General features: G+C 40.6%; 1 protein-coding gene across 2 annotated transcripts in view; it reads left to right on the forward strand.

Annotated features, from left to right (window-relative positions):
• Positions 1-2,767: 2,767 nt before the first annotated feature.
• Positions 2,768-24,179, forward strand: part of WASL (WASP like actin nucleation promoting factor) — a 47,924-nt gene continuing 26,512 nt past the window's right edge. For both annotated transcript variants that reach the window (XM_084206944.1, XM_084206945.1), the window contains exon 1: positions 2,768-3,158. In XM_084206944.1, coding sequence (XP_084063070.1) covers positions 3,045-3,158 — 114 coding nt within the window. In that variant the 5' untranslated portion in view covers positions 2,768-3,044. The remainder of the gene's footprint in view (positions 3,159-24,179) is intronic.

Raw genomic sequence — 24,179 nt, forward strand, 5'->3', positions numbered from 1 at the left:
TCACTTATATAGTTCAGCCATTAATAAAATCTTAAAGGTATGATTCGTAGTACTAGAAAAATTAGGTAGCAAGTTTTCCTCACATTCTTACTCCATCTTCAATTGTAGAATGTTACTCCTGAAATTGTGGGAATATTTAAACTGTGAAACCCAAAGTATGAACTATTACTGTAGAGGTTCACATTTAAAGACAAAATAAAATTTTCTGTCTAAGGTAACTCTGACAAGGATAATAAAATCTATTTATTAAATAAGTATTTATAATATAGATCATTAAAATCAAGACACTTACTTATATTGATACACATTATGTGATTTCCAATGTATTTCAGTACCTTGGTGTTATGAGCTGGTATCCTGAAATAGAAAAATATGAAAGAGCAGCTTCCCAAGAAGCTCATAGACATTAGCAATGGGTAACACAATTTGAACCGTAAGGAGCACAGTGAGAAATTCAGAGGACAGCCTCCAAAAAGCATCAATTGCCCTAAGTCAGCACTCCTACATCTTCAAAACACAGACAGGTGACTCTACTTAGTGGCTTTCCTTGCGAGAACTTTGCTTCAAGTTGGATGTGTTATGCAGAAACAGCAGGTTTTTGCTGAAATGACTGCAAATATATATATCAAAGCAAAAATCTATTTTTCAGTGGATCCCATGGATGTATTGACATGCTGGTATTTCCCCTTCCCTTCAGGACTCACTGCTTAGCCATTATATGAAAACAGAAACAGCTTTTGAATAATTAATGAAACACAGGGACTGAAAATAGACCTCTTTTCTTCCCTTTCCTGCTTCCCCTTATTAAAAAAGCAAACAAAATCCTAACAATAGAGCCTGAAGGTTAAAAGGCCCTTAAGAATATCTACCAGCCAGCTGGTCTGAAAAGAACAGCATGAAGCAAAATGCATCACCTGTAACACCCCGGCAGTATGGCAAGATTTACACAGGAACAAATATCAAAAGTTTTTAGAGAGAAAAAAAAAAAAATCAAAGAATACAAGTGATTAGAAGATGAGGACAATACCAGCATATATCCACTGAAGGTGCACTATATTTGTTATTTACACCACCAGCAAGGGAGGCATTTAAATTTCCCCAAAATGGCTTCAGCTAGACAATAATTGTTTCACTCATGAAATAAAAAAACCCCAAACAAACAAATCTCAAAAAAATAAAACCCACAAAATACAGTCTTGTAAAGCGCTTCCAAGTGTTTTATCTTTTTACATACATTTGCAATGAAAGAAATGCTGCCAGTATTTTATAGCTTAAGCATTTCCCAGTAAAATACACATATGCTTACAAAGAAAGTGTGTACTTTACAGAAAGTACGTAAAACTGAAGAACCTAGCACTGCTGAGATGTACTTTAGAAACACTTGGTTCCTACTGGTTTTCCTTTACAGTAAGACTCAAATTCCTTCTGAGAGACCTGCAGATTGAGGAGTTTTGTATATGCATGCATTTCAGACTGTTTTTATGGCGTAAAATCAGGATTTTCTTCCATAATCTCCCTTCTTTTGGATACAGTTACAAGCTCTTAAATACAGGCAAAAGGGCCTGTAAGTAGAGCAGAAGGGCCTGCCCTCTTGTCCAAGCCTGATCTTTTGGAAGATACGGAGTCAGTACATCATCATATATCAGCATCATATAAAGACTTGTGTTCTCAGGACTTCCTCCTATCTTCCCTGGTTTGTTTCCTCTTGTACTTCAGTTCTTCTGTACAATGTACAGAACATTTACAGTGGGGGACCTTCCCCCTTTCACCTAGCACCTTCCACACAGACAATTAATTTATTAGAAGATGAGACACACTCTTCACCTAAAACCGCAGAAAAGTAGCAAGGTGCTCACTTTGATATCTGTTTTTCACCTTTGCACGTGAGAAACGTGAACACTTCTTTTGTGCAGCTGAAAGCTGAGTACAAGCAGCAGTGCCTTGGGTCTTGGGGTTTTGAAATGTCTTCAGCCTCCACCGCAGCTGGTTGCTGTCACACGGAGATAAGCAGGGGGAAGAGAAATCTGGCTGACAAAGGCTGTTCATTGTATACGTGATTTCTCCTCAGCAGCTGGCTCCTGGAGAGCGCGAAATACCTACTATTCACCTCAGACTGTGGCAGGCAGCGTTTGTCCGTGGGTGGGTGACACCCCCGCCCGGCCTCCCCGCTGGCTGCGCGCAGCAATACGCCGGCTGGGCAACAAGCTTCCTTTCTGCCACAAAACGAGAAAGGACTTTTGGGTTACGAACTACACCAGGTCCCACGGACAGCTGAAGGGCTTCCAGCGCACGCTGGTTCCCGCAGCCCCGCGGGCGGCCCAGATACCCCGCGCTCAGGCGATGTTGTCGGGGCCCCTTCGCGCTCCGGGCGATTCTCCCACGGACCAGAGCTCCCCACGACCTCAGCCCGGAGCACCGGGCGGCACTGCCCCTCACGGAGCCCCGGCGGTTCCCACGGCTCCGGGACAGCGGCCGCGTCCCTACGGCGGCAACCGCTCCTCCTTTTCGTCATCTTCTTGTCTTTCTTCTTCTTCGTGCTCGGATCACCCCTCTCCTCCCCCTCTCGCCCCCGCGGGCCGCCCATGCCCGGCACCGCCCGGCCCGGCAGGTAGTGAGGGGGAGGGCGGGGAAGGCGACGCCCTCTCCTCCCCCCGCACGGCGCATGGTCGCGGCGGCCGCGCGCTCGCCGGGCTCCCCCTTGGCTGCCGCGCGCCGTGGTCTCGCCCGCCCCCGCTGCCATGTTGGATCGCGCGGCCGCCGGGGCCGGGCCGGAGTTGGAAGTTTAGGGGCGGGAGCGATCGGGAGCGGCCCCGGCGCGGAGCGGCTCCGGCGCGGCTGCACGGCTGCCCGGCACCCCGGCACCCCCTTTCCCGACCGCCCCCCTCCCCGCCGCCCCTCTTCTCCTCCCTCCTTCCTCGGCCCCGCGAAGAGGCTCCGCGATGCGGCTGCTGTGAGGCCCCGGCGGCGGAGGAGGAAGGGGAGGAAGGGGCCGCGGGCGCCATCGGTCGCAGGGCGGCGAGGGCAGCGCCGGGCCGGCCCCGGCCATGAGTGGCGCCCCGCAGCAGCAGCCCCCGCGGCGGGTCACTAACGTGGGCTCGCTACTGCTCACCCCACAGGAGAATGAGAGCCTCTTCGGCTTCCTCGGCAAGAAATGCGTGGTAAGTCCCGACCAGGGGGGCGAGGGGACAGGGGCACCTCTAGCCGCCCCACCAGAGCGCGGCGGGTCGGGGCCCGGGGCGGCCGGGGGCGTGTGAGGACAGCCCGGCCGGGCGCTGGGAAGTTGAGGCTGCGGAAGTTTCATCCTGCTCCACTGCCCCGTCCCGGCATCGGGAGGGGGGCGGCCCTCGCAGGCCTCGCTGCCCGCCCGGCTTACCCGCAGCGCAGGGCGGGCAGCGATGAACGGCGCCGGTAGCGGCCCCTCGGCCGGCCCGGTCTGGCGGGGCTGCCGGCCCTGAGCGCCGGGCTCGGCCTCGCTCCCTTCGAAGCCGGGCGCGCCGGGCGGCTCCGAGACCGCCTCGGGCAGCGGTGTGGGCGCCGTCCTTCCGCGCCTCGCTGTCCATCGGCATATGGAGCTCCCGGGGGCCGGCGAGACTCCCGGTGCCCTGCAGCCGACCTGTGCGCTGCAGGGGAAGCCGGCCGCAAAGGAGCGGCCGCGGGGCTCCAGGGGCGTAAAAGTTCCATTGCTCGATGAGGCTGGGACGGACCCCAGGTGCACCGGCGGTACAACAAAGCAGTGTTGGACGAAGTTGTAGGAAGGCTCGTATCAGTGCTAGGCCTTCCTTGGGTTTGGTCTGTCCTTTTCTCAGCGTAAACAACAAGTTCGTGTACTCAAATACTGCATATTTTCCTATTTCTGTATAAGTAAGTTCGGTTTCAGAATACCTTCTCGCATGTAACGTAAAACTGTACTAAAGCTACTTATCTGTATTAAAGAACTATTTGAAAGCTTTAAAAGATAACTGCTTTCCCTGGAAAAGAAGCTGCTTTTTTAAAATAGTATTTTTCAAAGCAATGACTATTCTGGTGCATTGTGCCCCATACCTAAAATACTGTTAGGCACTTGCTGTGAAGCTATGGAGGGTGTTTAATGAACTTAAAACTGTGACTTAAAGCAGGATATCCGTGTAGTCATACTGATTCCACATAACTCTCTGGACTTTGAAATGGTATTGTTGATCAAACTGCTGCGAGGAAAATATAAGATGCAGCAACAGAACAGGAAGTTGAGAATATTTACACTGGGATGGGTTAGATAAGATGCTGTCCCAGTAACTAAGTTTTGTGTCAGAAGGACCCAAAAATATATGTTTTGAAAAGTATAATATTGTAGAAATGTCTCAGTTAATTTCAGGCAACTTTTCATATCTTTAGCTTCTTTGCTAAGAAATGAAAAACCAGTATCAAATTTTCTCTAAATATAAAAAAATAGTGCATGAATTTGTGTGTAAATTGATTTTCAGTTTGCTTTTCTATAATTTGATTTTTTTTTCTTGTCAGATGAGCACACTTTTAATTTCTGTTATACTCAGCTATAAAACTCACCTAGTTAAGCTCCCAAATTTTCTGCATGAGTAGTATGTTGAAAGCAGACTGAAGGTAAATATCTTCACAGAATCTGGGTGTCATGGGATTTACTGCTTGCTTGAAATTACACATTCTTCTGATTTACACTGAATATTGGATGACTTTCCAATTGAGGTTCTTAAAATAGTGGTCTGTTGTTTCCTCTTTTCCCAGCCCTTTGTGCTAAGTTAATCATGGGCTTATTTTAGTAAAGTTGGGGTTCTCTGCTCAATCTTGAGGACTTAAGAATTGAAGATCTAGAGGTATTTAACAAGGCTTTTTTGGCTTACTGTGTGGCATGCACCGGAAATTCAGAAACAAGTGAACAGATTGAATATTCTGCCCTTTGGAGGAGGGCACTGTCTTAAGCAGAGAAATGGGATGGGTACCTGGAGATCGTAACAGCCTCATCTGTCTAACTTGAAACCACATTATTTGTTGGAGCCCAGTAGGACTCTTGGTACTCTTGACCCTCTAGCTTGACTCAACATGCTGTGCTGATAAATGCCTTTTTGCTGTAATGTTCATGATATCTGATCTCATAATATCCATGTTTAAATTACTCATGAGTGAAGTTTCAGACTGTAAGTGCTGCTTTTTAATAAAGGAAAATTTTGTGAGTTCTATAGAATGCTAAATGCTGGCTCCCTGAAATATCTGGGCTGCCTTGCTGCTGCAGGTGGTGTTTCTGTCGCTCTGGCGCATGGAGAGGCTATTGGATGTATCAGCCACATTGACATAATTTTAGGTTTTGTTTGACTAGATCTCGTGTTTAGATCACCACTGCAACGAACACCAGAGGAAAGTTGAGACATTAAACTATGCTCCTTAGATACTCTTTGTAGTAATAATTTATAGAGTTCTTAATGGACGCCATAGTGCTGCTATCAGGCCTGAAGGGCTTCGTTAAGAAAGCATATGGTGCTTTGAATCTGTTTTATTTCAGCCTTTCCTTTTTTACTGACTGGTAACAAGGCAGCTATTTTGAAATAATATTGAGGCTGATTCAACTATCTGATTTTTGCTCTATGGAAAAGCAAAGGAATATATCAAGCAGTATAACTTTGATTGAGTACTCACAGTCTGTGAACTTGGAAATGGACATAGTTCCAATGGCATCTTAAGTAATGATCCCTGATAGAAAAATTTCGTGTGAGAGGGGGAAATGGTGAAGAGCCATCACTCTGTGTGTTGCTGAGGTTGATACCATTCTGCACACTACTGCTGGTACTTTGAGAAACTCACTAGTAGGCAAGTGTACATACATAGGGTAATTGATTTTTTTTCTCTACTCTTTTTTTTTCCCCTCTCTGCTTGCTGAGCTGTAAGATGTTTATCTGAATCTACAAGCAATTAAAATACCTTTGCCCATGACAGATCAGGCTTTCAAAACCAAGCCACTGACTAATAGTCAAAGCTGTAGCTATAGTTAATTTGGCTGAAATACGAATCCAGATGTAGAACTATTTACAGAATATATCTAGCGTAAAGCGCTTTAAGACTTCCATTGTTTAGGCTTGTAACTAATTTTCATTCAGGTTGGTGACCTTTGTTATCTAGGTCAGGTATAAAATTTGCTCTCTGTAAAAAGTTTTCCATAACTTTCTAATAATAATGTGGAAATAAAATTTAATGCACACTTATACTAAGTGGAGCTATGAGATTAGTTTTGTGCATATTAATGATTTTTTGTGGTTATGCCCAGCTTAAAAGTTTTTGCATAAGTTCTGGTTAGTTATTAATCATTACTTTAAATAATGATGAGTTTTGTAAGAAAAAGTAAATGCTAGGTATCCATTTTATAATCTGTAATAAAGAAGTAACTTTTATAATTTGCATGATTAATATTGGTCAGAGATGCCCGTAATGAAAAACTAGTTTATTCTGTGGAAATAATTTTTGAGAACCAAACCATGAGAAGTGTGTACTTTGTAGCATTAGAAGTAGGTAGAATGGAGATGATATTTTATGCCGCTTAGAAGTGCGACTAGACACTTGGATAAGGTGCAATGAATAAGGCTGGGAATATGTTGTTCTTTGTAAGATCTCGCCGTGCTTCATATGGTAAACAGGAACTGGTGAAGGATGCAGAAAGAGAAGTGACACAGCAGTAAGCTAACTAAGAAAATTGTTTTGGCTGCTTTTAAAAGTGCATGTGACCAGAATAAGTTTGTATATCAGAGCCAAAGAACAAATTGCAGTAATAGCTGAGATAAAACAAAATAAAAACTTGAATGGCAGTTACAGCTCTTAATTGATAAGAACTAAATGTTTTATCAGGAAGGGACTTGTAAGATTACTTGTGCTAATGAAAACAGCATGAACTAGGACTTGAAGTTAGACTACAGGTCTGAGTAATAGGCAACCTCACATGTCTGAGAAGTATTGGGACTCCTCAGTTTGAGTTTAGGCTGCAGTCTGTACATCCAAAAAAAATTGACATTGCAGTTTAAAAAAGACTTATCCCCTGTAAAAGTAGGGAGAACTGAGTCATTAATTCAGTGGTGATTCTCTCATCTTTGCATTTATTTTTAAATGAGATATGGAGGGAAAAGATAAAGTGTAAAGGATGGGGTCTTGTGGAACAGGAGAGTACTGAGAATTACACCTGGATTTCTTTTGAGATTTCCCCTGTTCTACAAAAGACATGTAGCATCTTTAGACACCTCACTAGTATCCACTTGAGTGAGTTCTCTGAACAACTTATCAGTGATAATCTTCCATTGGAGAGAATGACAGTGGGGTTTTGACAGTTCTTTTGAACCAAACCTGTGCCTCCAAAACTGATTTTCACAGTAATGGATCATATCAGACTCTGTAGAGCAAGTGGTACAACCATTGTCCTTATCATAATGTGTTTCTCCTGCTCACAGCTTGCTATTAATGTCTTTACAGCATAGTCCACTGCCTTAGCTTATTTACCTATGGATGAGAAATGTTTTAAGACTGCTTGGGAACAGTCTAGAAGGCACTGCATCTTGTAGCTGTATGTATTTGAGACAAAGCACCAATTCACAAAGTGTGGGATGTGGTTAAGGAGAAAAAGACAGAAATTTAGGTGTTAAAATCCCATAAATGTCAATAAACCTCACTGTCAGTTATCTAAATCTCTTATTCAACTGACTTTAAGATAGAAACTCAGCTAACAGAAGTTTTTCTGTTCTGTGACTATAGTGGTTATATCTTTCCTGGCTGTTCTTGTACCTCATCTGCTCACAAATTGTGTCTTGATATGAGGAGTGAGTCCTGCTACAAATTTCAGACAGTGTGTCTGTTGTGAAGCATTATGTATTGCTGAATGAAGGGTGATCTACTAAGACAGACCTGGTACCAGTACCTCACTCTGTTAAGGCTTCAGCATTAAGCTCTTCTGAGTATCTTTGTAGATATATTTTATCTGTCTTGGAGGCAGTCAAGTGCCAAAAGTCTCTCAGCATCTGTATGGTTAATCAGATGGTCAAGTATGCCACTCATGCTCCTGATAAGTGCTCTGGAATCCTATGGTATACATACACAACAGGATGAAAGCAATTTGTAGTCACAAGCTGTTGTGTTGTAACTTACTGGTTTTTCACAACTAAGAATCATATTAAGGAATTTAGAAGAGGGCAGAGTTTTAATTTAGGATTCAGATGAACAGTCAAGTTTTGACTGCAAGTTTTTGCCCAAAATGTTCAGATAGCCCTTGCTTAGGAGAACACCCAAGGAAGAGGTAGGTTCTTGTTAGAAGATAAGCATTGAGTTTGCTATTTCATGCACATTTTTAAATGTAAAGACTATTTTTTTCTTCTTTTAATGGAAGATTGATGTGATTTCTTGGAATTATCTGCTTGTAAATATTGTTTTGAATTTTTATCACTTGGATGTTTTTCTCTCTGCTTATTTCTTCCGGGGTTCTGAAAGATGTAGTACTAGCCAAATTTGTTGCAAGTGAAGAATGTAACATCCATCTTGTAAGAACCATGCAGTTTTGGGCTAAAAATATGAAAATGGGGTATGGTCTGATTTTAGATCTTGAATTACATTTTTTTGGAAAGAGTTCTGGTACTTCTGCGTGAAAAAAACTCACCTGTTTTTTCTCTAGAACTTCCTATGACCCCTATTGCTCTACTTTGTGCCAGCATTAAGAACTCGTCTACTGCTTTCATTGATAGTGGCTGCAGGTGCCAGCAGTGACAGCAATTGCCACTGGCAGCTTTTAGCTTAGAACTGGAATGGTTGGAGTGAAGCATTGATGATATTTGTTTGTGATGAGTGAGTGCCACCTAGGAACTTTGTACTAGTTCATTAACCAACGTGAAAAAAGGCCCAATCCTGTCATTGAATTTTTATAGGCAGAACTGTCTGTACATGGGGTTTGTAAAGCTCTAAATGCTCAGTTTGCTGAGAAAATTTGCCATTAACTTGAAGCTGTGTCGTAAGATTTTATAGTGTCCTCTCCTCCAGTGAGTGTGTTTCATAGGCTTGTCTCTTGAGGAATCTTTGTAGTACAGAAATAAAACTTAGTATACAGGAGACTTATGGTCTCATTACCTAATACCTAGATAATAAAATACAGAAGTAACAAAAATGTGTCACAGGCACATTAGACAGAGTTGCTTATTGGTAGGTTAGGAAGTTAGGGTACAGTTTCTTGAAGAAAGGCTGACATTGTGTTACTTAGCACAGAGGGATTTTTTTTTATTGGCTAGTTTGTTCTCCTTGTAACAGTAAATCTTCCAGAGTGGATTTAGTAGAGCTAGAAATGTATCTTAATGTGTGGTTTTAAACAGCCCACTCTATTGGGACGTGACTCAGATGCTATACAAGATAGTTTAGTTTCTCGGGGTATTTGCCTGGGTACACTGCCACACTGTCTTTTGTGGCTTCCAGATGTGTTGTTGGTGCCTGGATATCCAATAAAATGGGAACAGTAGCTGTGACCTTCAGGTCAGTTGCAGTTAAATTTGAAGATCCTGAAGTTTACTGTGACCATCACATGACAGGAGCGGTGTTCTCAAAGGTCAAAATAGAAAAATAAAAGATTCATTTCAAGCAATCACAGGGCCACTTTCTTAGAAAGATGCTCACTTGCTTAATATTTAAAATTTAGTAGTGTTTTCTCAGACACTTCTGAGTTAAAGGTAGACAGTTTTGCTGACACCTCTTTGTGCAGTAAATGACACTTTAGGTATCTCAAATTAGAATGTCTGTGTTAAGAATATATGATTCTGGAATAAGTTCATTAAATGAATTACTCAATTCCTGTAGACATAATGTTCTGTGGAGATGATCATTGCTGGCAAGGAAACTGTTGCTGGCTGCAGAGCTCCACGACACATTTGCAGATTGCTTCTCACTTTAGGCACTTGCTTTCATACATGCATCTCCACCTTTGTGAGGCTGTTTTCCCTCTACTGTTTATTTAGCTGTCCTTAAAATCCTCACACTTAAGGCAGCATTTTCTGTTTAGGTTTTCTGAGAAACAGTGTTAATACATTTTTCAGTTCTCCAGTGTGTAGTTTAAAGCTGCAAGATCACACTAAGGTTGTGTTTCCATTTCTGTAAGACAGTTTCACACATCATTTTCCCCTGCAGAGCGTCATGTAATTCAGAATTTCCCTGTGTTCATCTCCTTTACCTTCAATGCAAATGTGTTATTTTGCCTTTATCTCCCCTTGTTAATTAGCCACTATGTAGCATAAGGGGGTGTATTTAGTGAACACAGATATGCTCCTATATAAGCACATTTTGTATGTGAAGGTACTGTGCCTGCAATTTGAGAAACACCAACCTAGCAAAAGAAAGTGTGACTTTTGCCTTTTTGAACAGGTTAGAAAACTGTTTTTCATTATTTGAACTCTCAATTATGCAAAGGTAACTCTTGCCTCTGAGATTACAAGTACTTTTTAAAAATGTGTTTACTTCAAGTATTACTGATGATAATGGCTCTCCCAAAAGTTAGCCAGCACTTGCTGTGATTAAGTAAAGAACCCTAGTACTTGTCTTGCTGTCTAGGCTGAAGAACAAGAATATTTGGAAGTGGGAATTTGGCAGTAAATTTTAAACATTTTCTCCCCTCTCAAGGTGACAGCCAATTTACATGTGTGTGAATTGTAGATAAGAAATTAGTATTAATTTGTTGGATTAATATTTTTCTGTGTTGGGGATAAAGAAAAGTGACAGACTTTTTTACAACCTCCCTAGTATGTTTTGTAACAGAAGCAGTAATTTATTGACTTTAAAAGAATTTTTAGGAATCAATTTAACCATTATTTCTTTTGTAAGCCCCATCCTGCTGATGTACCTTGAAGTCCTGAACAGTCACCTCTGCCCTCCAAATCTTGTGTCTCTGCTTTCATCATGTTCTCCTTGTACTCTTAACACACGTGCTTTTTATGTTTTTAGTAAGTTTTCTGCCCTGTCCCAATAACAGGGTTTCCTCCTTGCCTGTTTTCCTCTTGCACTTCAAGTGCTTCCAGAATTTTTCTTTCTCACTTCAGCTCCTGCATCCATAATGTGCACAAAGATCTCCAGGTAGGACTGACTCTCTTTCTCCCCTCCACTCCCTTATTCCCCCTCCTCAGTTCCTCAGCTCCTTTGTTCTTAAGGATGAACAAGGAAGGATCTGATTTGTGTGTCGTCAGACGTGTAGTCCTACCCATACACAGTGCTGGGGTAGACATGGCATGTATTGTAGCTCAGCAGAGCACTGTACAAGGAAAGTCATGAGGAGAGGAGGCAATGTCTATGCCAGGCAGCTTTTGCTGCTGCAGATATGGAGTGCGCTGGAGCCTGAGACTTGGCCATTACACATTTCTCACCTGTTTTTGTCTTCACTGGCCAAAGTCATCTTTAATGTTGTTATAGGGAAGAGAACTTTTAGTGGATATGAAAAGGGTACACAGAAACAGGAATATGGTATTCCTCAGGCTTGTTGCACTACTCCACCCTTTACTGCTGCTTCTCCAGGCAGGACTGGACTCTCCAGTTTGTAAGCTGCTATATTAAGAAACTGTATACTGGGAAGATACAGCTTCAGCAACTCTACAGGCTCAGATTTGAAACCACAGAATTGCCTAGTCCTGCTTCGACTGAACTGTAAGTTATTTCCTGCTCCTCTAACCATGTGACAGCTCTCTCTGAGCGCAGCTAAGATGTGGTCATTCTTTCTAAGCAGACATTTTTTCCCTTTACTCCCCCTCAGTCAGCCAAAGCAAACAGAAACATCACTGGGCTTATGACACTAAATATACACAAAGGCATCCAAATAAGCTTCTCTCTCTAAAACTGCACTTGATTTTTGTGGTTAACTGAAAAGAGGAAGAAAACTATGAACATCCTGTAGTGGTGTGTGTTCTGTGCAATACCACAGGCAAAAGCTTCCCCTTGCATTTGCAGAGAAGGAAGCAGTAGTTTCTAACAAATTAAATGCAGGGCTGTTTTTTTCTTTATTTGCTTTAGGTTTTAGTTAAGATGTCTCAGGTATGAAATTCCTTTTATAACTAGATATGGTTTTATTAGAATTTATATTTTTATCAACCTGATAATTAAGTTTTTTAAAATTCAGGGTTTGGGCTTAATTTGTGGGATGTTATGTGAACCAATATATTTTAGCCATACAGTAGCATTGTAATTTTGACCTTTCTTAAGCAATATTGGCCTCTTTGTGTTGCACTGTACTGTTAGCACTGTGCTCAGTTTGTGTAGCTGGAACTTTAGAGCCTTGTATAGCTTTAAATTTAAAGTGTGATTGTGACAGAAAGTGCTGGTTTTGCGTCGTGTCTAGAATTCAGCGATTCAATGCAACATTTCTTTATTTTATAAAATAGTTTTGTCTTTAGGAGATTTATCCATATCGTATTCAGGTGCCACTATTTCTATACCTGAGAGACTGATAATACAGCTGTTGCCTCTGCTCAGGTCATGACCTTCCTTGCCTTAATTCAAGCACCTAGATACAACATACCTATGGTTGTGTTACGGTTTTCTTTGATAGGATGCACATAGATGAATTTGGTGCTAAAAGTTTTGCTGGGATATCTAGATCTCACTCCATGTCATGGTTTTAACTTCCATCTTTTTATTTCATTTAGAAGGTCTTGCTTTGAATGCTTCAGTTCATCATTGAGGCTTTTCCTTAACAGCCTCTTTGAGCACCTCTGGTCTTTTCTGCCCGTAAATCACAGAAAAAATCCTGTTTGTTTCTCTGTCCTCTGTTCATATTGTTTATGGAAATTTGTTTATCAAAAAAGTGTTCATGTTGCTGCTCCAGTCTCCACACTGTGTTACAAAGGAGTCAATCTCTCACACAGACTGTACCTGTCTGAACCATACCTTTATGTTGCTGATGACATTTAAGCTTGGTGGCAGAAGGATGCATCTTGTCTTTTTTCTCACCTGTGGTGTGTCAGCCAGCTGTGCTAACAAACCTAAGTGGGGCAGTAGCACAAACTCAGGCGCTGTTCCATGACCGTCCATGGTGTTCAGTTTGTTGGTACCACTTCTGGCACAGTTTTGAGTGCTAGCCTAGTAGTTGCTCAAATTAGTATGAGTGTGCTTTTGAGATTAGAGTGGTGTAAACAGCTCCTGGTACATCAAATGGGGTAGGGCCATCACTACCCAATTTGTGTTGTGTTGGGAAGAGAGTTTGTTCCTCTATGCATATATGCATTCTTCACTATTTCCCATCATATCCAGAAAGTGGCCCAGGTCTTAGTAACTCATATTTGCACAACTAGGGAAATCTGCAAGGAGACAAAAGCAGTTCTGGGGATGGGGAGATGTGAACTGTCTCTTCTAGCATTGTCGGTAGCATGTAGATCACACAATAAGCATCAGCTCTGCTGCTGTGCACATAACTGTCTGCTTTGACATTAAGTTCAAGTCAAACCTGTTTTTTCTGCCAGCAGCAAAATTCAATTTTGCCTTTTTGCTCCTAGAAATTGCTTTTGGAAACCGGAGAAAATGTAGGTGCCTAGGAGTTTACAGCAGACAAAAGCGTGCCTGTGCACGTAATCACCTGCTGCAGTGGACAGATTATCAAGTCCATTTGATACTGATACTGTGAACACAAATTCATAAGGTTTTTGATCTCTGATTCCAGGAGGGGAAAAAAGATTTTCCCTTCTGGTAAGGAGATGTTGCTGTGCTTCTACAGAGTGCATGAGGTACAGCAAGGATGCTGCATTTCTTTTACTTCACTTCTTGTTTGCAGAGCAGTGGCCTAAGAAAATGTATCCTGTCTGAAGTTTTCTTTTCTGATGAGTAGTTTGTAAGTAATTTAAGAAAAGCTCTGTGCCTCTTCAGAGCCTCCAGGGATGTGCTTAGTTCTCTTAGAAACTTAACTGCATTTTGGAGTGTCATAGCAGTTTCCCATCAGCTCAGATGCAGTAATTTGTTTCCTGATTGAGCTCCAGAGACTGTTCTAGGGTGTCAGGTAGTGTAATTAGTGATAGTTTAATCATCACAAATTCTGTCTGTGCCAGTATCTCACCTTAGTCGTTGCTTCTATCTGGGGTGTAAAGGTACGAGCTCAGGAAACTTTTCAGTTTCTTCTGTCTTCTGTGTCCACAAGATCTGCTAGATAGTGTTTGCACGCCTCAGTTCTGCAAACACTACTTTCAAGTTTTTATTTTATCATTTTTTCCCCTTGAGTGTCTGGTTATTCCCTCTCTCCCTTCAGGCCATATTTTTTTCCCAGTGTCACTTTTATAAGTCAGCACTGGCAAGAACTGGTCCCCTGATGAGGCTTGGTGCTGTGCAAGCAGTTTTTTCCTACAAGAGGTAGCATTTGGTTCAGAGCAGCTGAGTGGTTTTAGGCTTTATTTCAGGATGGTGACTTGCATGTCAATTCTGGCTGCAGTAATTGTTTTAGCAATGAGATGATGCAGTACCAATATCCATTTGACTGGAAATAACCTCTCCAAGGACACCACATACAAAAAGTTATCACTATGATGCAAGTCTGGATTAGCAAAGTGTGTTTCATAGTGGGCTTACTGCAGATAAACAAATCAGCCTTGAATGCAGATGTCTGCCATGCATTGTCAAGGCTGTTTTTCAATTCAGATGCTCTGGGCACTTTTATGTGCAGCATGGTGCCTGGTTTGTGAGAGTAACCTAGTGCTGGAGTGAGCTGACTGACATGTTACTTCTTGGAGTCTGGAATTCTGCAGAGGACTCTTGCATTTGTTGCAGAACAGAAGCTTTTATGTAGGGATTGACAGATTTAGAGATGTTAGTTCCACATAATCTAGTAAAAAACATGCTGTGTATAATATTGCACCTGGTGGATGGCAGTGACATTCTGAAGGATGTTTTGAGTAACAGATGTTCAGTGGGACACTTCCATTGATGAAGCTGAGAAGCTGACTAGCTTTCAATTTATTCTGTAGATCTGCTCTGTGTGCCCAGGAATGGATATGAGACTATCAGGAAATCAAGATTTTTTTTTTTTAATTTACCCCAAACCATTCATCCCCCTGCAAGGCTTTTTCAAGATCCAGCTGTGTTACTGGCACTCTCCATCACCATCTTCTTATAGCAAGTGCTTGTACCACAGTCTTAAAGCTTCGGGCGATTTGTCTCCTAGGTCTTTTGAGGACCCAGTTATAGAGACTTAAATCTGCTACATATCAACCATACAATCAACTATACTGAACTTCTAGTGATGCATTGCTATTATGTAGGTCCCACACCTGTAATAATTTATTGCAGGAGACTGGGAGAGGTATCCTATTTCTAGATTCATGTAGTCTCTTGAGGAGGGTTTAATTTTTCTTGAATTCTGTCTTAGTGAGGTAACCAGCTTGTTTTTTGTCTAAACTGTATACTCATGGGAGTGATATTATCTTTCATATACTCAACATCAAGAGTTTTCTGTTTCTATATTAACAGATGGAGGCTGCTCAGGTGCTTAGAGAAACTGAAGTAGTTGATCACAAAGGAAGGGAATATCCACTAAAAAACTGGAAATCCAAAGTCTGCTTTGACAAAGGGTACCTTCTGTCACCCATTGGGATTTAAGGTGCATCATTGCCCTTACAGAAAACATCTTGTTTTCAAAAGCGTTACACATCTGAAAAAAGTAATCATTATGTCACAAATTACTTTTATCTGTTCGATGATTGTAACTAGCATAACATTTATCATGTACATTTTTATGTTAGTATGGTGTAACAATTTACCTGCTGATTTTATACTGTCAAAAAAGCACTGTGATTTATTGCACAAGTGGAGGTTTTCAGAATAGTGACAAACACTGACCTAATAAGAAAGCAGTTGCCAGTTCTCCCCAACAGCAGGAACCAGTAATGTTGTGCATGTTAGCCTCTTTGAGCTCCAGAACAGACTTGGATACTTGCAGAAAAGTAGTTCAGAAACTGAGGCATGTAATGCTTCAAATCTGATGCTTGATTAGGATAGTAATACTGATTAATTGGACTGCATTGCAATACAGATTGGTAGTTGTCAGTGTTACAACTTCACTGTGATCACAAGCAAAGCTTTTTCATTTAAGTTTATATTTTGGCTCTATATTAATTCAGACAATACTCACCAAAAAGCTTAAAGATCAGTTTCAGACCAGATGTTTCCTTTAGCTGTTCTTTGAAACCAATGTTTTCTGTCCTAAGGGTTGTTAAATTATCTTTACCCTGTCCCTGTTAGTTATATTGGTGTGACTTTGTGGATTCTAAAATCTAATATTGGTCTAATAAATATTGATTTTCTTTATTGTAAGTTTTGTTTCTCACATGAGTCTAGTACTACTAGTACTGTTGTAAGTAGAGTGAAATAATTTTTATGTTACTTGTGAAATCAGGTGGGTGCACATAACTTTTCATGTAGCATATATATTACTGCTGTTGAACAATGTTCACAAGTTATAAACAACAACACAGTAGTTATGGGGAGCTAACTGTCTTCAAATGAAGATGAGGGTGATTTTGTTCTGATCCTCCAGACATTAAGAATTAAGATTGGGAACAGTATTACTGTATCTGTTCCTCCCCTTTGCTATGTAAACTTGTACTACCAGCTCTGGACTGAAAGAAAAAATAAGCCTGAGATGTGTGTACACTCAGCCATCTAAGACCACCATTCTGTGACACTGATTCCAAACTAAAGTTTACAGACAGGTGAATTTAAGTGGCTTTTGGCCTCCACAGCATGTTGGAAAAGTAATGCTGGTATCTGCAAAGGAGCCCCTTTGGGCAGTGATAATTGAAACTCTTAGCTCTACTAAATGTCACTAGACTCAAGGGGCATCCCCCCATGGTGAAAGAATATCTCCATTTCCATACCTAAAACATATGCGGAAATTAACCTGTCTTAACCTTTGCTATTAGCAGCTATTGACACATATCCCACACCCTCCAAAAATAATTTCTGTCTGTGACAGCATACTACTTCTTCATCAGTAGTTCTCAAAGTACTTTACAGAGATAGTGGTCGTTGTCTCCCTTACATGTTACAGATGAGGAAACTGAGGCACAGGGGACAAACAAACACTTGCATGCAACTTCTTATTGCCAGAACAAAATGAAAACAAGCAGTCTCCTGGGCGTTCTGCTGGGGTCTAATATTTCATCCTGCAGTAAACTTTGAATATGGCAAGGGATCATAGAACTAACCCATCTTCATGCCTCTTTATTCCTCCATAGTATATCAACTTTTTAAGACTTGTCACTGGGAATAACTATTCATAGCAAAGTCAATTGCTGGTATATATTTAAAAAAAAAAATCTTACTTGCAGTTATATTTTCTTGTATCTGACTTGAATTGCCATAACTGTTCTGTTTAAATGTGAACTGCTCAAGGAGGAATTAATACACGTTGAATTGTGGCATGGTGAAAGTGTGGGGGGGGGGGGGGTTGCATCTCTAAGTACCTTTATGTAAGTGGATTGAGTCTGCTTTACAGGACAGGACACAAGTTGTATACACAATTGCAAGACCAGTTGCTGGCTATTATTCGAAGAGGTTTTACTTTTAATAGCCTTTTCTCATATTTCTTAATGCTTTGAAGGGAGTTCTTTGTTTTATGTTGGCATGTAATTAATGTGCTCTTATAAAAGAGTTCTTTTAAAACAAATGAAGCTGCTTTATTTCAATCTTCCCTAAGTGTCAAAATTCCATATTATTTTCTGTCTTCAAGTGTAAAGATCATAAGTGAAGTTCACCTAAATATCATGTCTGCAAAGCGCATACTCATTTTTTTAGTCTGTTTTTTAAATCTGGGCTTAGGAGTACCAAGTGGATGCTGAATAGTATTTTCAAGGGCTCATTAATGAGTGTTCCAGAGCTGGGATAATTCATGAAATCCTGAGGTTTATGCTTCACATCCTTTCCTTACTCAGTTTACTGTTTTTCTGTAGATTTTCACTTGTAAACTTCATGATACCTGTATCACTGAGTGGGTTGATAAGGAACTGCATGGATCTAACTTTAAAAAAATGGTTCTGAATTCTGATGTTTTTTCTCAAAGCACTCTCATATCTTCAAAGTGAGAATGAGGATTTTCTTATAAGAATCTGCATTTAATATACAACTAGTACATAAAAATGTTACTGTGCAGAGAATGGAATCGTTGAAGGCTGATGGAAGAGGACCTTAGCGCATGAAGACAGTGAGCTGCTGTAGGAGAGAAGGGAATGTTGAGAGCAAAAGGCTGGGTTTTCTTATAGCTGGATGGGCAGTGGAACAGGACAAAACAGAGGAGAACTCAAATTTTATCCTGTGCATTGCATGAAACTTGTGATTCTTAACTTGAATCTGCAGTTTCTATGTATGACCATGAAACATAGTTTTGAGAACTGGTTCATCTATGTATTTGTACAACCTCTTACACCGTTATGTAAGGTTCATTCTAGTCTTGGGAGTCTTGATAAATTTAAAATGGATCAAAATTGAAAGGTGTACTTCAGCATTTCATCTAAAAATTCCCTGAGCTTTGGCAAGAACAGTCTTACATACTTTGAATCTGAGTGTTTCTTGGGAGGCTGGAGAGGCAGTGGAACTGCAAGCCAAAATGTCGTCTTAGGGAGAATTTCTGTTCCATGGCAGAACAGTGGCAGAACACTGTTCCAGCAGACAGTGACAAATTTATGGAAAGCCTGTATGCAGCATATTATCTATTTCTGAAAGTAACTGTATGAACAACTCCAGAACACAGGTAACTGTTTTGCTGTGTGTGCTGTTTTGTGGCCAGCCAAGGTTTCAGCAGCATTAAGCAGTGAGGTGCAGCTCAGTGAGTGATGCTGTGCAGGTAAACAGGAAGTGACAGTGTTAAGTTTGCTCATTAGTGGAAACCCTAGGTTGTGTATGTCAGCTGGTAAATGATCTGCTAGACTGAGATAGCTTGGAATATTATAATCTGCAGCTTGCTTGTGGTTATCGTTATGTCATATCTCAGGAAGGCTGAAGTCTTCCATGTGTTGTCCTGACTAGAGGTTGTAGGATTTAAAAATAACTTCATGCTGGGTCTGGTAAAAGAGTGTCTCTCTTAATCATGTGCTGTTTGATTAGGCTTTATATGCTGTGCTGTTTGCCCACACCTTAATTGTTGGTTTTCTGTGATCCACAGTTGAGCAATGTTTTGAAAAGGAGTTGGCCAGCTCTAACTGAACTGGGGGGTTGTGGGAGGTACTGGAAAGGCAAATGAATTTTTATCTGAAGACACTCATTAAAATGTGAGCTGTCTGTATCTGGCTGACTGAGGACTAAGAGTGAAGGATCTCTTTACTGGACAACAGCAGACTTAAGTTCAAGCAAGCACTTTTATGGCTTAGATTTGTCAAACAGCAGTCCCTTGTTTCATCCCTTTTTTGTTGTAACATCACTTAATGATCACTGGAACCCTCTTCACATCAATAAAATATCTTCAGTGAGGATATTGCAGCTGACTTGCATGGTTATCAGTTCACAGGCAAGACAGGGAATCTGTTCATAAGTGTTAAATTTTTGGTCTCTTAATTTCTTAAATGCTTCCTCATAACACTATGCAGTATGTGGAGTTGTCTTCTCATGTTTCAGAAGTGATAGGAAATACCTCAAGTGGCTTTGTTATTTCTGAAAAAAATTCTTTCTTCCTTCTGCCTTCAAGTAAGAAAAAGCAGTATATCTTACACAGTAGCTTTATTTCTTATAGCCTAACTTTTTGGAAAAAAAACTATTTTCTTGGTGTCTATATATGTGGCATTTTTAAATCAGTGGTTAATCATGGGAAATTAATTAAATGAAAAGCAAGCTTTAAGCTTAAAATTGAACTCTTGGTAATTGTAGCAAATAATTTCACAAGCAGTAGAACTGCTGAGGCCTCATTGTTTTCAGCTGGGTAATTTCTAGATTTGTGCAAAATAAAGTTTTACTCATGTGATTGGATATTATCAAAAGGCTTTCTTCTGTCAGTTCTGTCAAATAATGTGAAGTCTTGCTTTAGTTTAGTGTTCCTGTCTTAGGAGCAATCAGTTGGTCTTTGGAAAACCATATCCTGTAAAGGGCATAAAAATTAGAAGATGGTTTCTAGCTGCTTAACTTACTGAAATCTGCCAGCAAACTTCTGAAGTTCTGTATGTCTTCTTTCTGTGGGAAACCAGTTTAAAATCATGTTGGTAACATCGGAAGCTCACTTTTTTGCAGTACGCAATTGTCTTTAAAGATGAGATTCTGAAGAATTTGCTAAATATATATTCAGAAGCTGTAATAACTTTAAAAATTGAAGTAATCACAGTTTGTCCAAATTAAAAACAAAGTAGTAGTCAAATCCCCAGTGGATGAATGCTGTCACATTTAGACTCAGTTGTGAAGATTCTGGAGGCAACCTGGTGTGAAAACAAATTATAAACCAGTCTGAGAGTTGCAAAATCTGACTGAAGAAAATCTAATTTTGTAGTAAAAATATTGTGGAGTCCTTGAGTATTTTTAGCGCGCGTGTGTGTGTGCGTGCTATCAAGACAGTATCATCTCACTTCTTGTACAAGATGCAGTAACCATAAATAGCCTGGTACACTGTTTTTAGAGGGGAAAAGACTAAAAAGATGCATTCTGTCGCCTGAGGCCCTAATCCTTGCCATCCTTCAGATAAAGGTGCCAGCAGTGAGCAAGAGTAGCCTGCCTTCATCATCACCAGTCCTTACTCTCTGCAGTTTCTTCCCATTTCAGTCCTTTCCCATCTGTAACTGAAAAGCAATTGCAAGCTGACACTTGTGAATATTTCCTGAGCTTTTTAAAATTTGGTGGTGATGTTAATTTGTGTTCATATTTCTCACCGTTAGGCCTGAATTGCACCTCTACAATCATACTAGACACCCATGCTTAAGAAGTTTGGCTTACCTACTCTTCAGGGCTTATAAATATTGCAGGATTCTGAACCTAATTAAACTCTTCTAAGTTTTGTGAAAGTGCTAGGAAGTCTTTTTGCCTACTCTAGCAAATACCTCTGCTACTTGAAATGTTGCAATTGTTAGGGAAGCTTGCAAGTTTTTTATGTGGCTTAATTACTTTTGGGTCATTTCAATAGTGGCAGGCTAAGTCAATCTGTTTAAAATTACTATTGGGAGAGATTGCAGTGCATGCCTTCTGTAGGAGTGCATGGTGGAGAGAACGTTCCCCCTGGAAGTGGGTTATCAGCCCTTCCTAGCAGGAAGGGAACATACTGTTCCCACATGACAGGAGACTCCTCAATGCCAAGAAAAAAAGCTACATTTTTGAAACAGGACCACTGTGCAGCTTGCTTGTGTAGGGCACTGAAATCTTCCCTTGAGAAAGGGGTGGAAGTTCTGGTGCCTTGTCTCAACAGTAACAGTTTTATGTTTCTGTATTGAGTGATGAGATAAAATGCATAGCTGTATTGAGCACTACAGAAACATTTTTAGAAGCTCAGTGTATTTATGACACTGAAGATAAGGCAATTGCAAAACAACAGGGAGTTGTTATCACTGTCTAATTACAATTGCATTGCATTGAATTACATGAATTAATTTAAGTACCAACATTTAAAAGTGTAATTGCTAAAACCTTATTTTAGAAGAATACCTAAGATTTCAAGTCCTGTCTCTGCTTGATTAGTAAGTGCTATATTTTTGTTGTTTTTTCCTTCAGAATATTTGTCATCTGGAGAAAATAATTCAGTGGCTGACATTTTTATCTAATTGCCTCATTTTTTGTGAATGAAGGTCAGTTTTCTATAGAGCCTGGTCTCACTTCTGCTTCTTGTCTTTCCCATTCACAAGTCTTAATGATATTGTTTCTGTATGTTCTTTCCTGACTCAGCTAATGCTAGGCTGTTAGAGATTGCTTTGGTACTGAAGCTTCTTGCTGTTCTTGTGGTCAAGATTAAAGTTAGGCCTTCCTAAGCATTTCTGCGGTGAAATGGTACTTGATAGCATGCCTGTGTTCCTGAACCCTGCTTTCTGAGGAAACCTATTCCAGCTGTTGTAGTGTCAGAGAACAACAACAGCTCTTCGTTCTTGAACAGTCACCCTGGAAGCAAACTGCGGGCTATCTTCCTGGTCTTGTATCAAAGAAGAAATGTGTTACCCAGGAGCACCCAGCATCATCTGGTCAGGCTGCAACATGTTGGCTTAGCTGTCTAGTTGGCTTAGGTGTCTAGTATAATGAAAATTTCTACCATAGCATGTCTTAAAAATACCTGCCATAGTATCTTCTCACCAGCTCTAGTATTGATTAGGACAACATTTCCAGATACATGCTTTATGGAAAAGAGAAAAGAAATACTGATTTCTATTCTTACAGGTTTTGGATTGCACACAGCTATTCACCATAGCTTGCTTTTTTTCCCACAGAAATGTAAAATTGAGCCAAAAGTCCTCAGACTGACATAGTGAAGAAGCTACAGCCATTGTATAGGCATGGGTTTTTTTCAAGAGGTTATGCTGTTTGAAAGCAACTGCTGCTACTTGCATTCTTGCATTACAGGACAAAGTATTCTCTTTTTTTAAAATATTTTTTTCCTGGTTTTATTTGTAAGACATTTTCAGGGGCTGGGAAGGATAACTTGAGAAAAACGAGCCTGTTGTATAATTAACTTCTGTGTGCATACATGGTTCTGCCCCTTTATGGAAAAAAACCCATCACTCTTAAAATTAGGAGAAGATTGAAAGTTAGTGCTAGTGTTTTCAGTAGTACTGTCAGCATGTATCACATAACAATACTGAGCCATTAGAGAAATACATGAAACCTAGATGCATTTGTACAAACGTCTAAATGGGAGTTAAGTACAGAGGTGATTTTGTAGCCCTTAAACTTAACTGGACAGAACCCTGAGCAAATAAACTCTAGGCTTTTAATTACCCTTTTTGTGAGCAGAAGCTTGGCCTGGAAGACTTAGAGAAGTCACATCCAACCAAAGTCATTTTATGAGCCTTTGATCTTTGCACCACAACCTGTTGTTAGCTGTATGTAAACACTGGAAAAAACCATTCAAATGGGTCTTGCTTTCTGTTCTGCTGTATACTGAGGTGGCTGAATATCTTGAAGCTTTAATCTTGCTGCCACTCTTTGTTGTGACTTTTGGCCCACTCTGTTTTAATGTCTGTCAGCCATAAACCATGCATTGTAATGATTCTTTTTTGTAATGAGATGTGCCACCATCTGGGTTGGCTTGCTTCACTGTTTCTTGAGAAACACTTGAGTTACAGCAAGTCATTAATGTGACAGGCCAGTGCAGCAAATGTTCACACCAGAAGCTGATCAAAGTACACATCTATCTGCTGCCCAGCCGGAAACTGTCAGTGGCTGTTGTGAGCGCATCCTGCAGACGTGTGATGACTGGCTGTGGCTATGTTTTGCAGGCAGAAGGTGTTTTTGTGCGCCTTTTGTTGAAACCACATATCCTGCAGTATGGGTCCAAGGGTAGGACCAGCTCTTCCAGTGAGACAGCCAGTGTACAGATGACAAGACAGACTTGCTGCTTCATAGCTCAGCAGCTTGAAGGGTGTGACAGGTTCCTGGAATCAATGGTATGTCCTCCAGCTGGAGGCTGACTGTGGAAATAGTAGAGGGAGCTGAGCAGGGTTGGTTTAAACCTCCACAGCCCATCAGTTCTTGGTGGACTCTCTTACTTCTTTCTTTCCCCTTTGCACCTTTTCTAGATATACAGCTATATAAAAAGGACAAGGTCCTCACCAAAGCTTTTAAAAAAAGCAGTAACGACAACTTCAAAGTCCTTCTGAAAATACTCTAGTAGCAAAGTAACCTACCACATGTCAGAAAAAAAATATAATCATTATGTTGAATCAGTGGTCTGACCTACTCTGAAGAAATATTTACATATAAATGAACCCATACTTTTAAGTGCAAGATTCTCTTCAAGAATTCTTTGAGAAACTGAAACAATTAACTCCATTAATTGGCTTCAAAATAGACAGTAAATACTCAGTAAATGCAGTAGAATATTCAAATATGATATTTGTGTAAATGTTCTCAGATGCTGCAATTATGCAATTAAATTTGAACTTTTTAAATTGAATTTATGTGGCTAGGATTCATATTGATTAGCAATAGATGAAGTTTTATTTTCTCAAGTTTTACATTTTGCCATGAGTCTGTGTAAATTTCCAAATGGTGTGGCTCATTACTTTTACCATCTTTGTTCCAGAAGCTGAATAGCAGAA

This window comes from Fringilla coelebs (genome assembly GCF_963513975.1).
Source record: "Fringilla coelebs genome assembly, chromosome: 5".
In the NCBI taxonomy this organism is placed as follows: domain Eukaryota; kingdom Metazoa; phylum Chordata; class Aves; order Passeriformes; family Fringillidae; genus Fringilla; species Fringilla coelebs.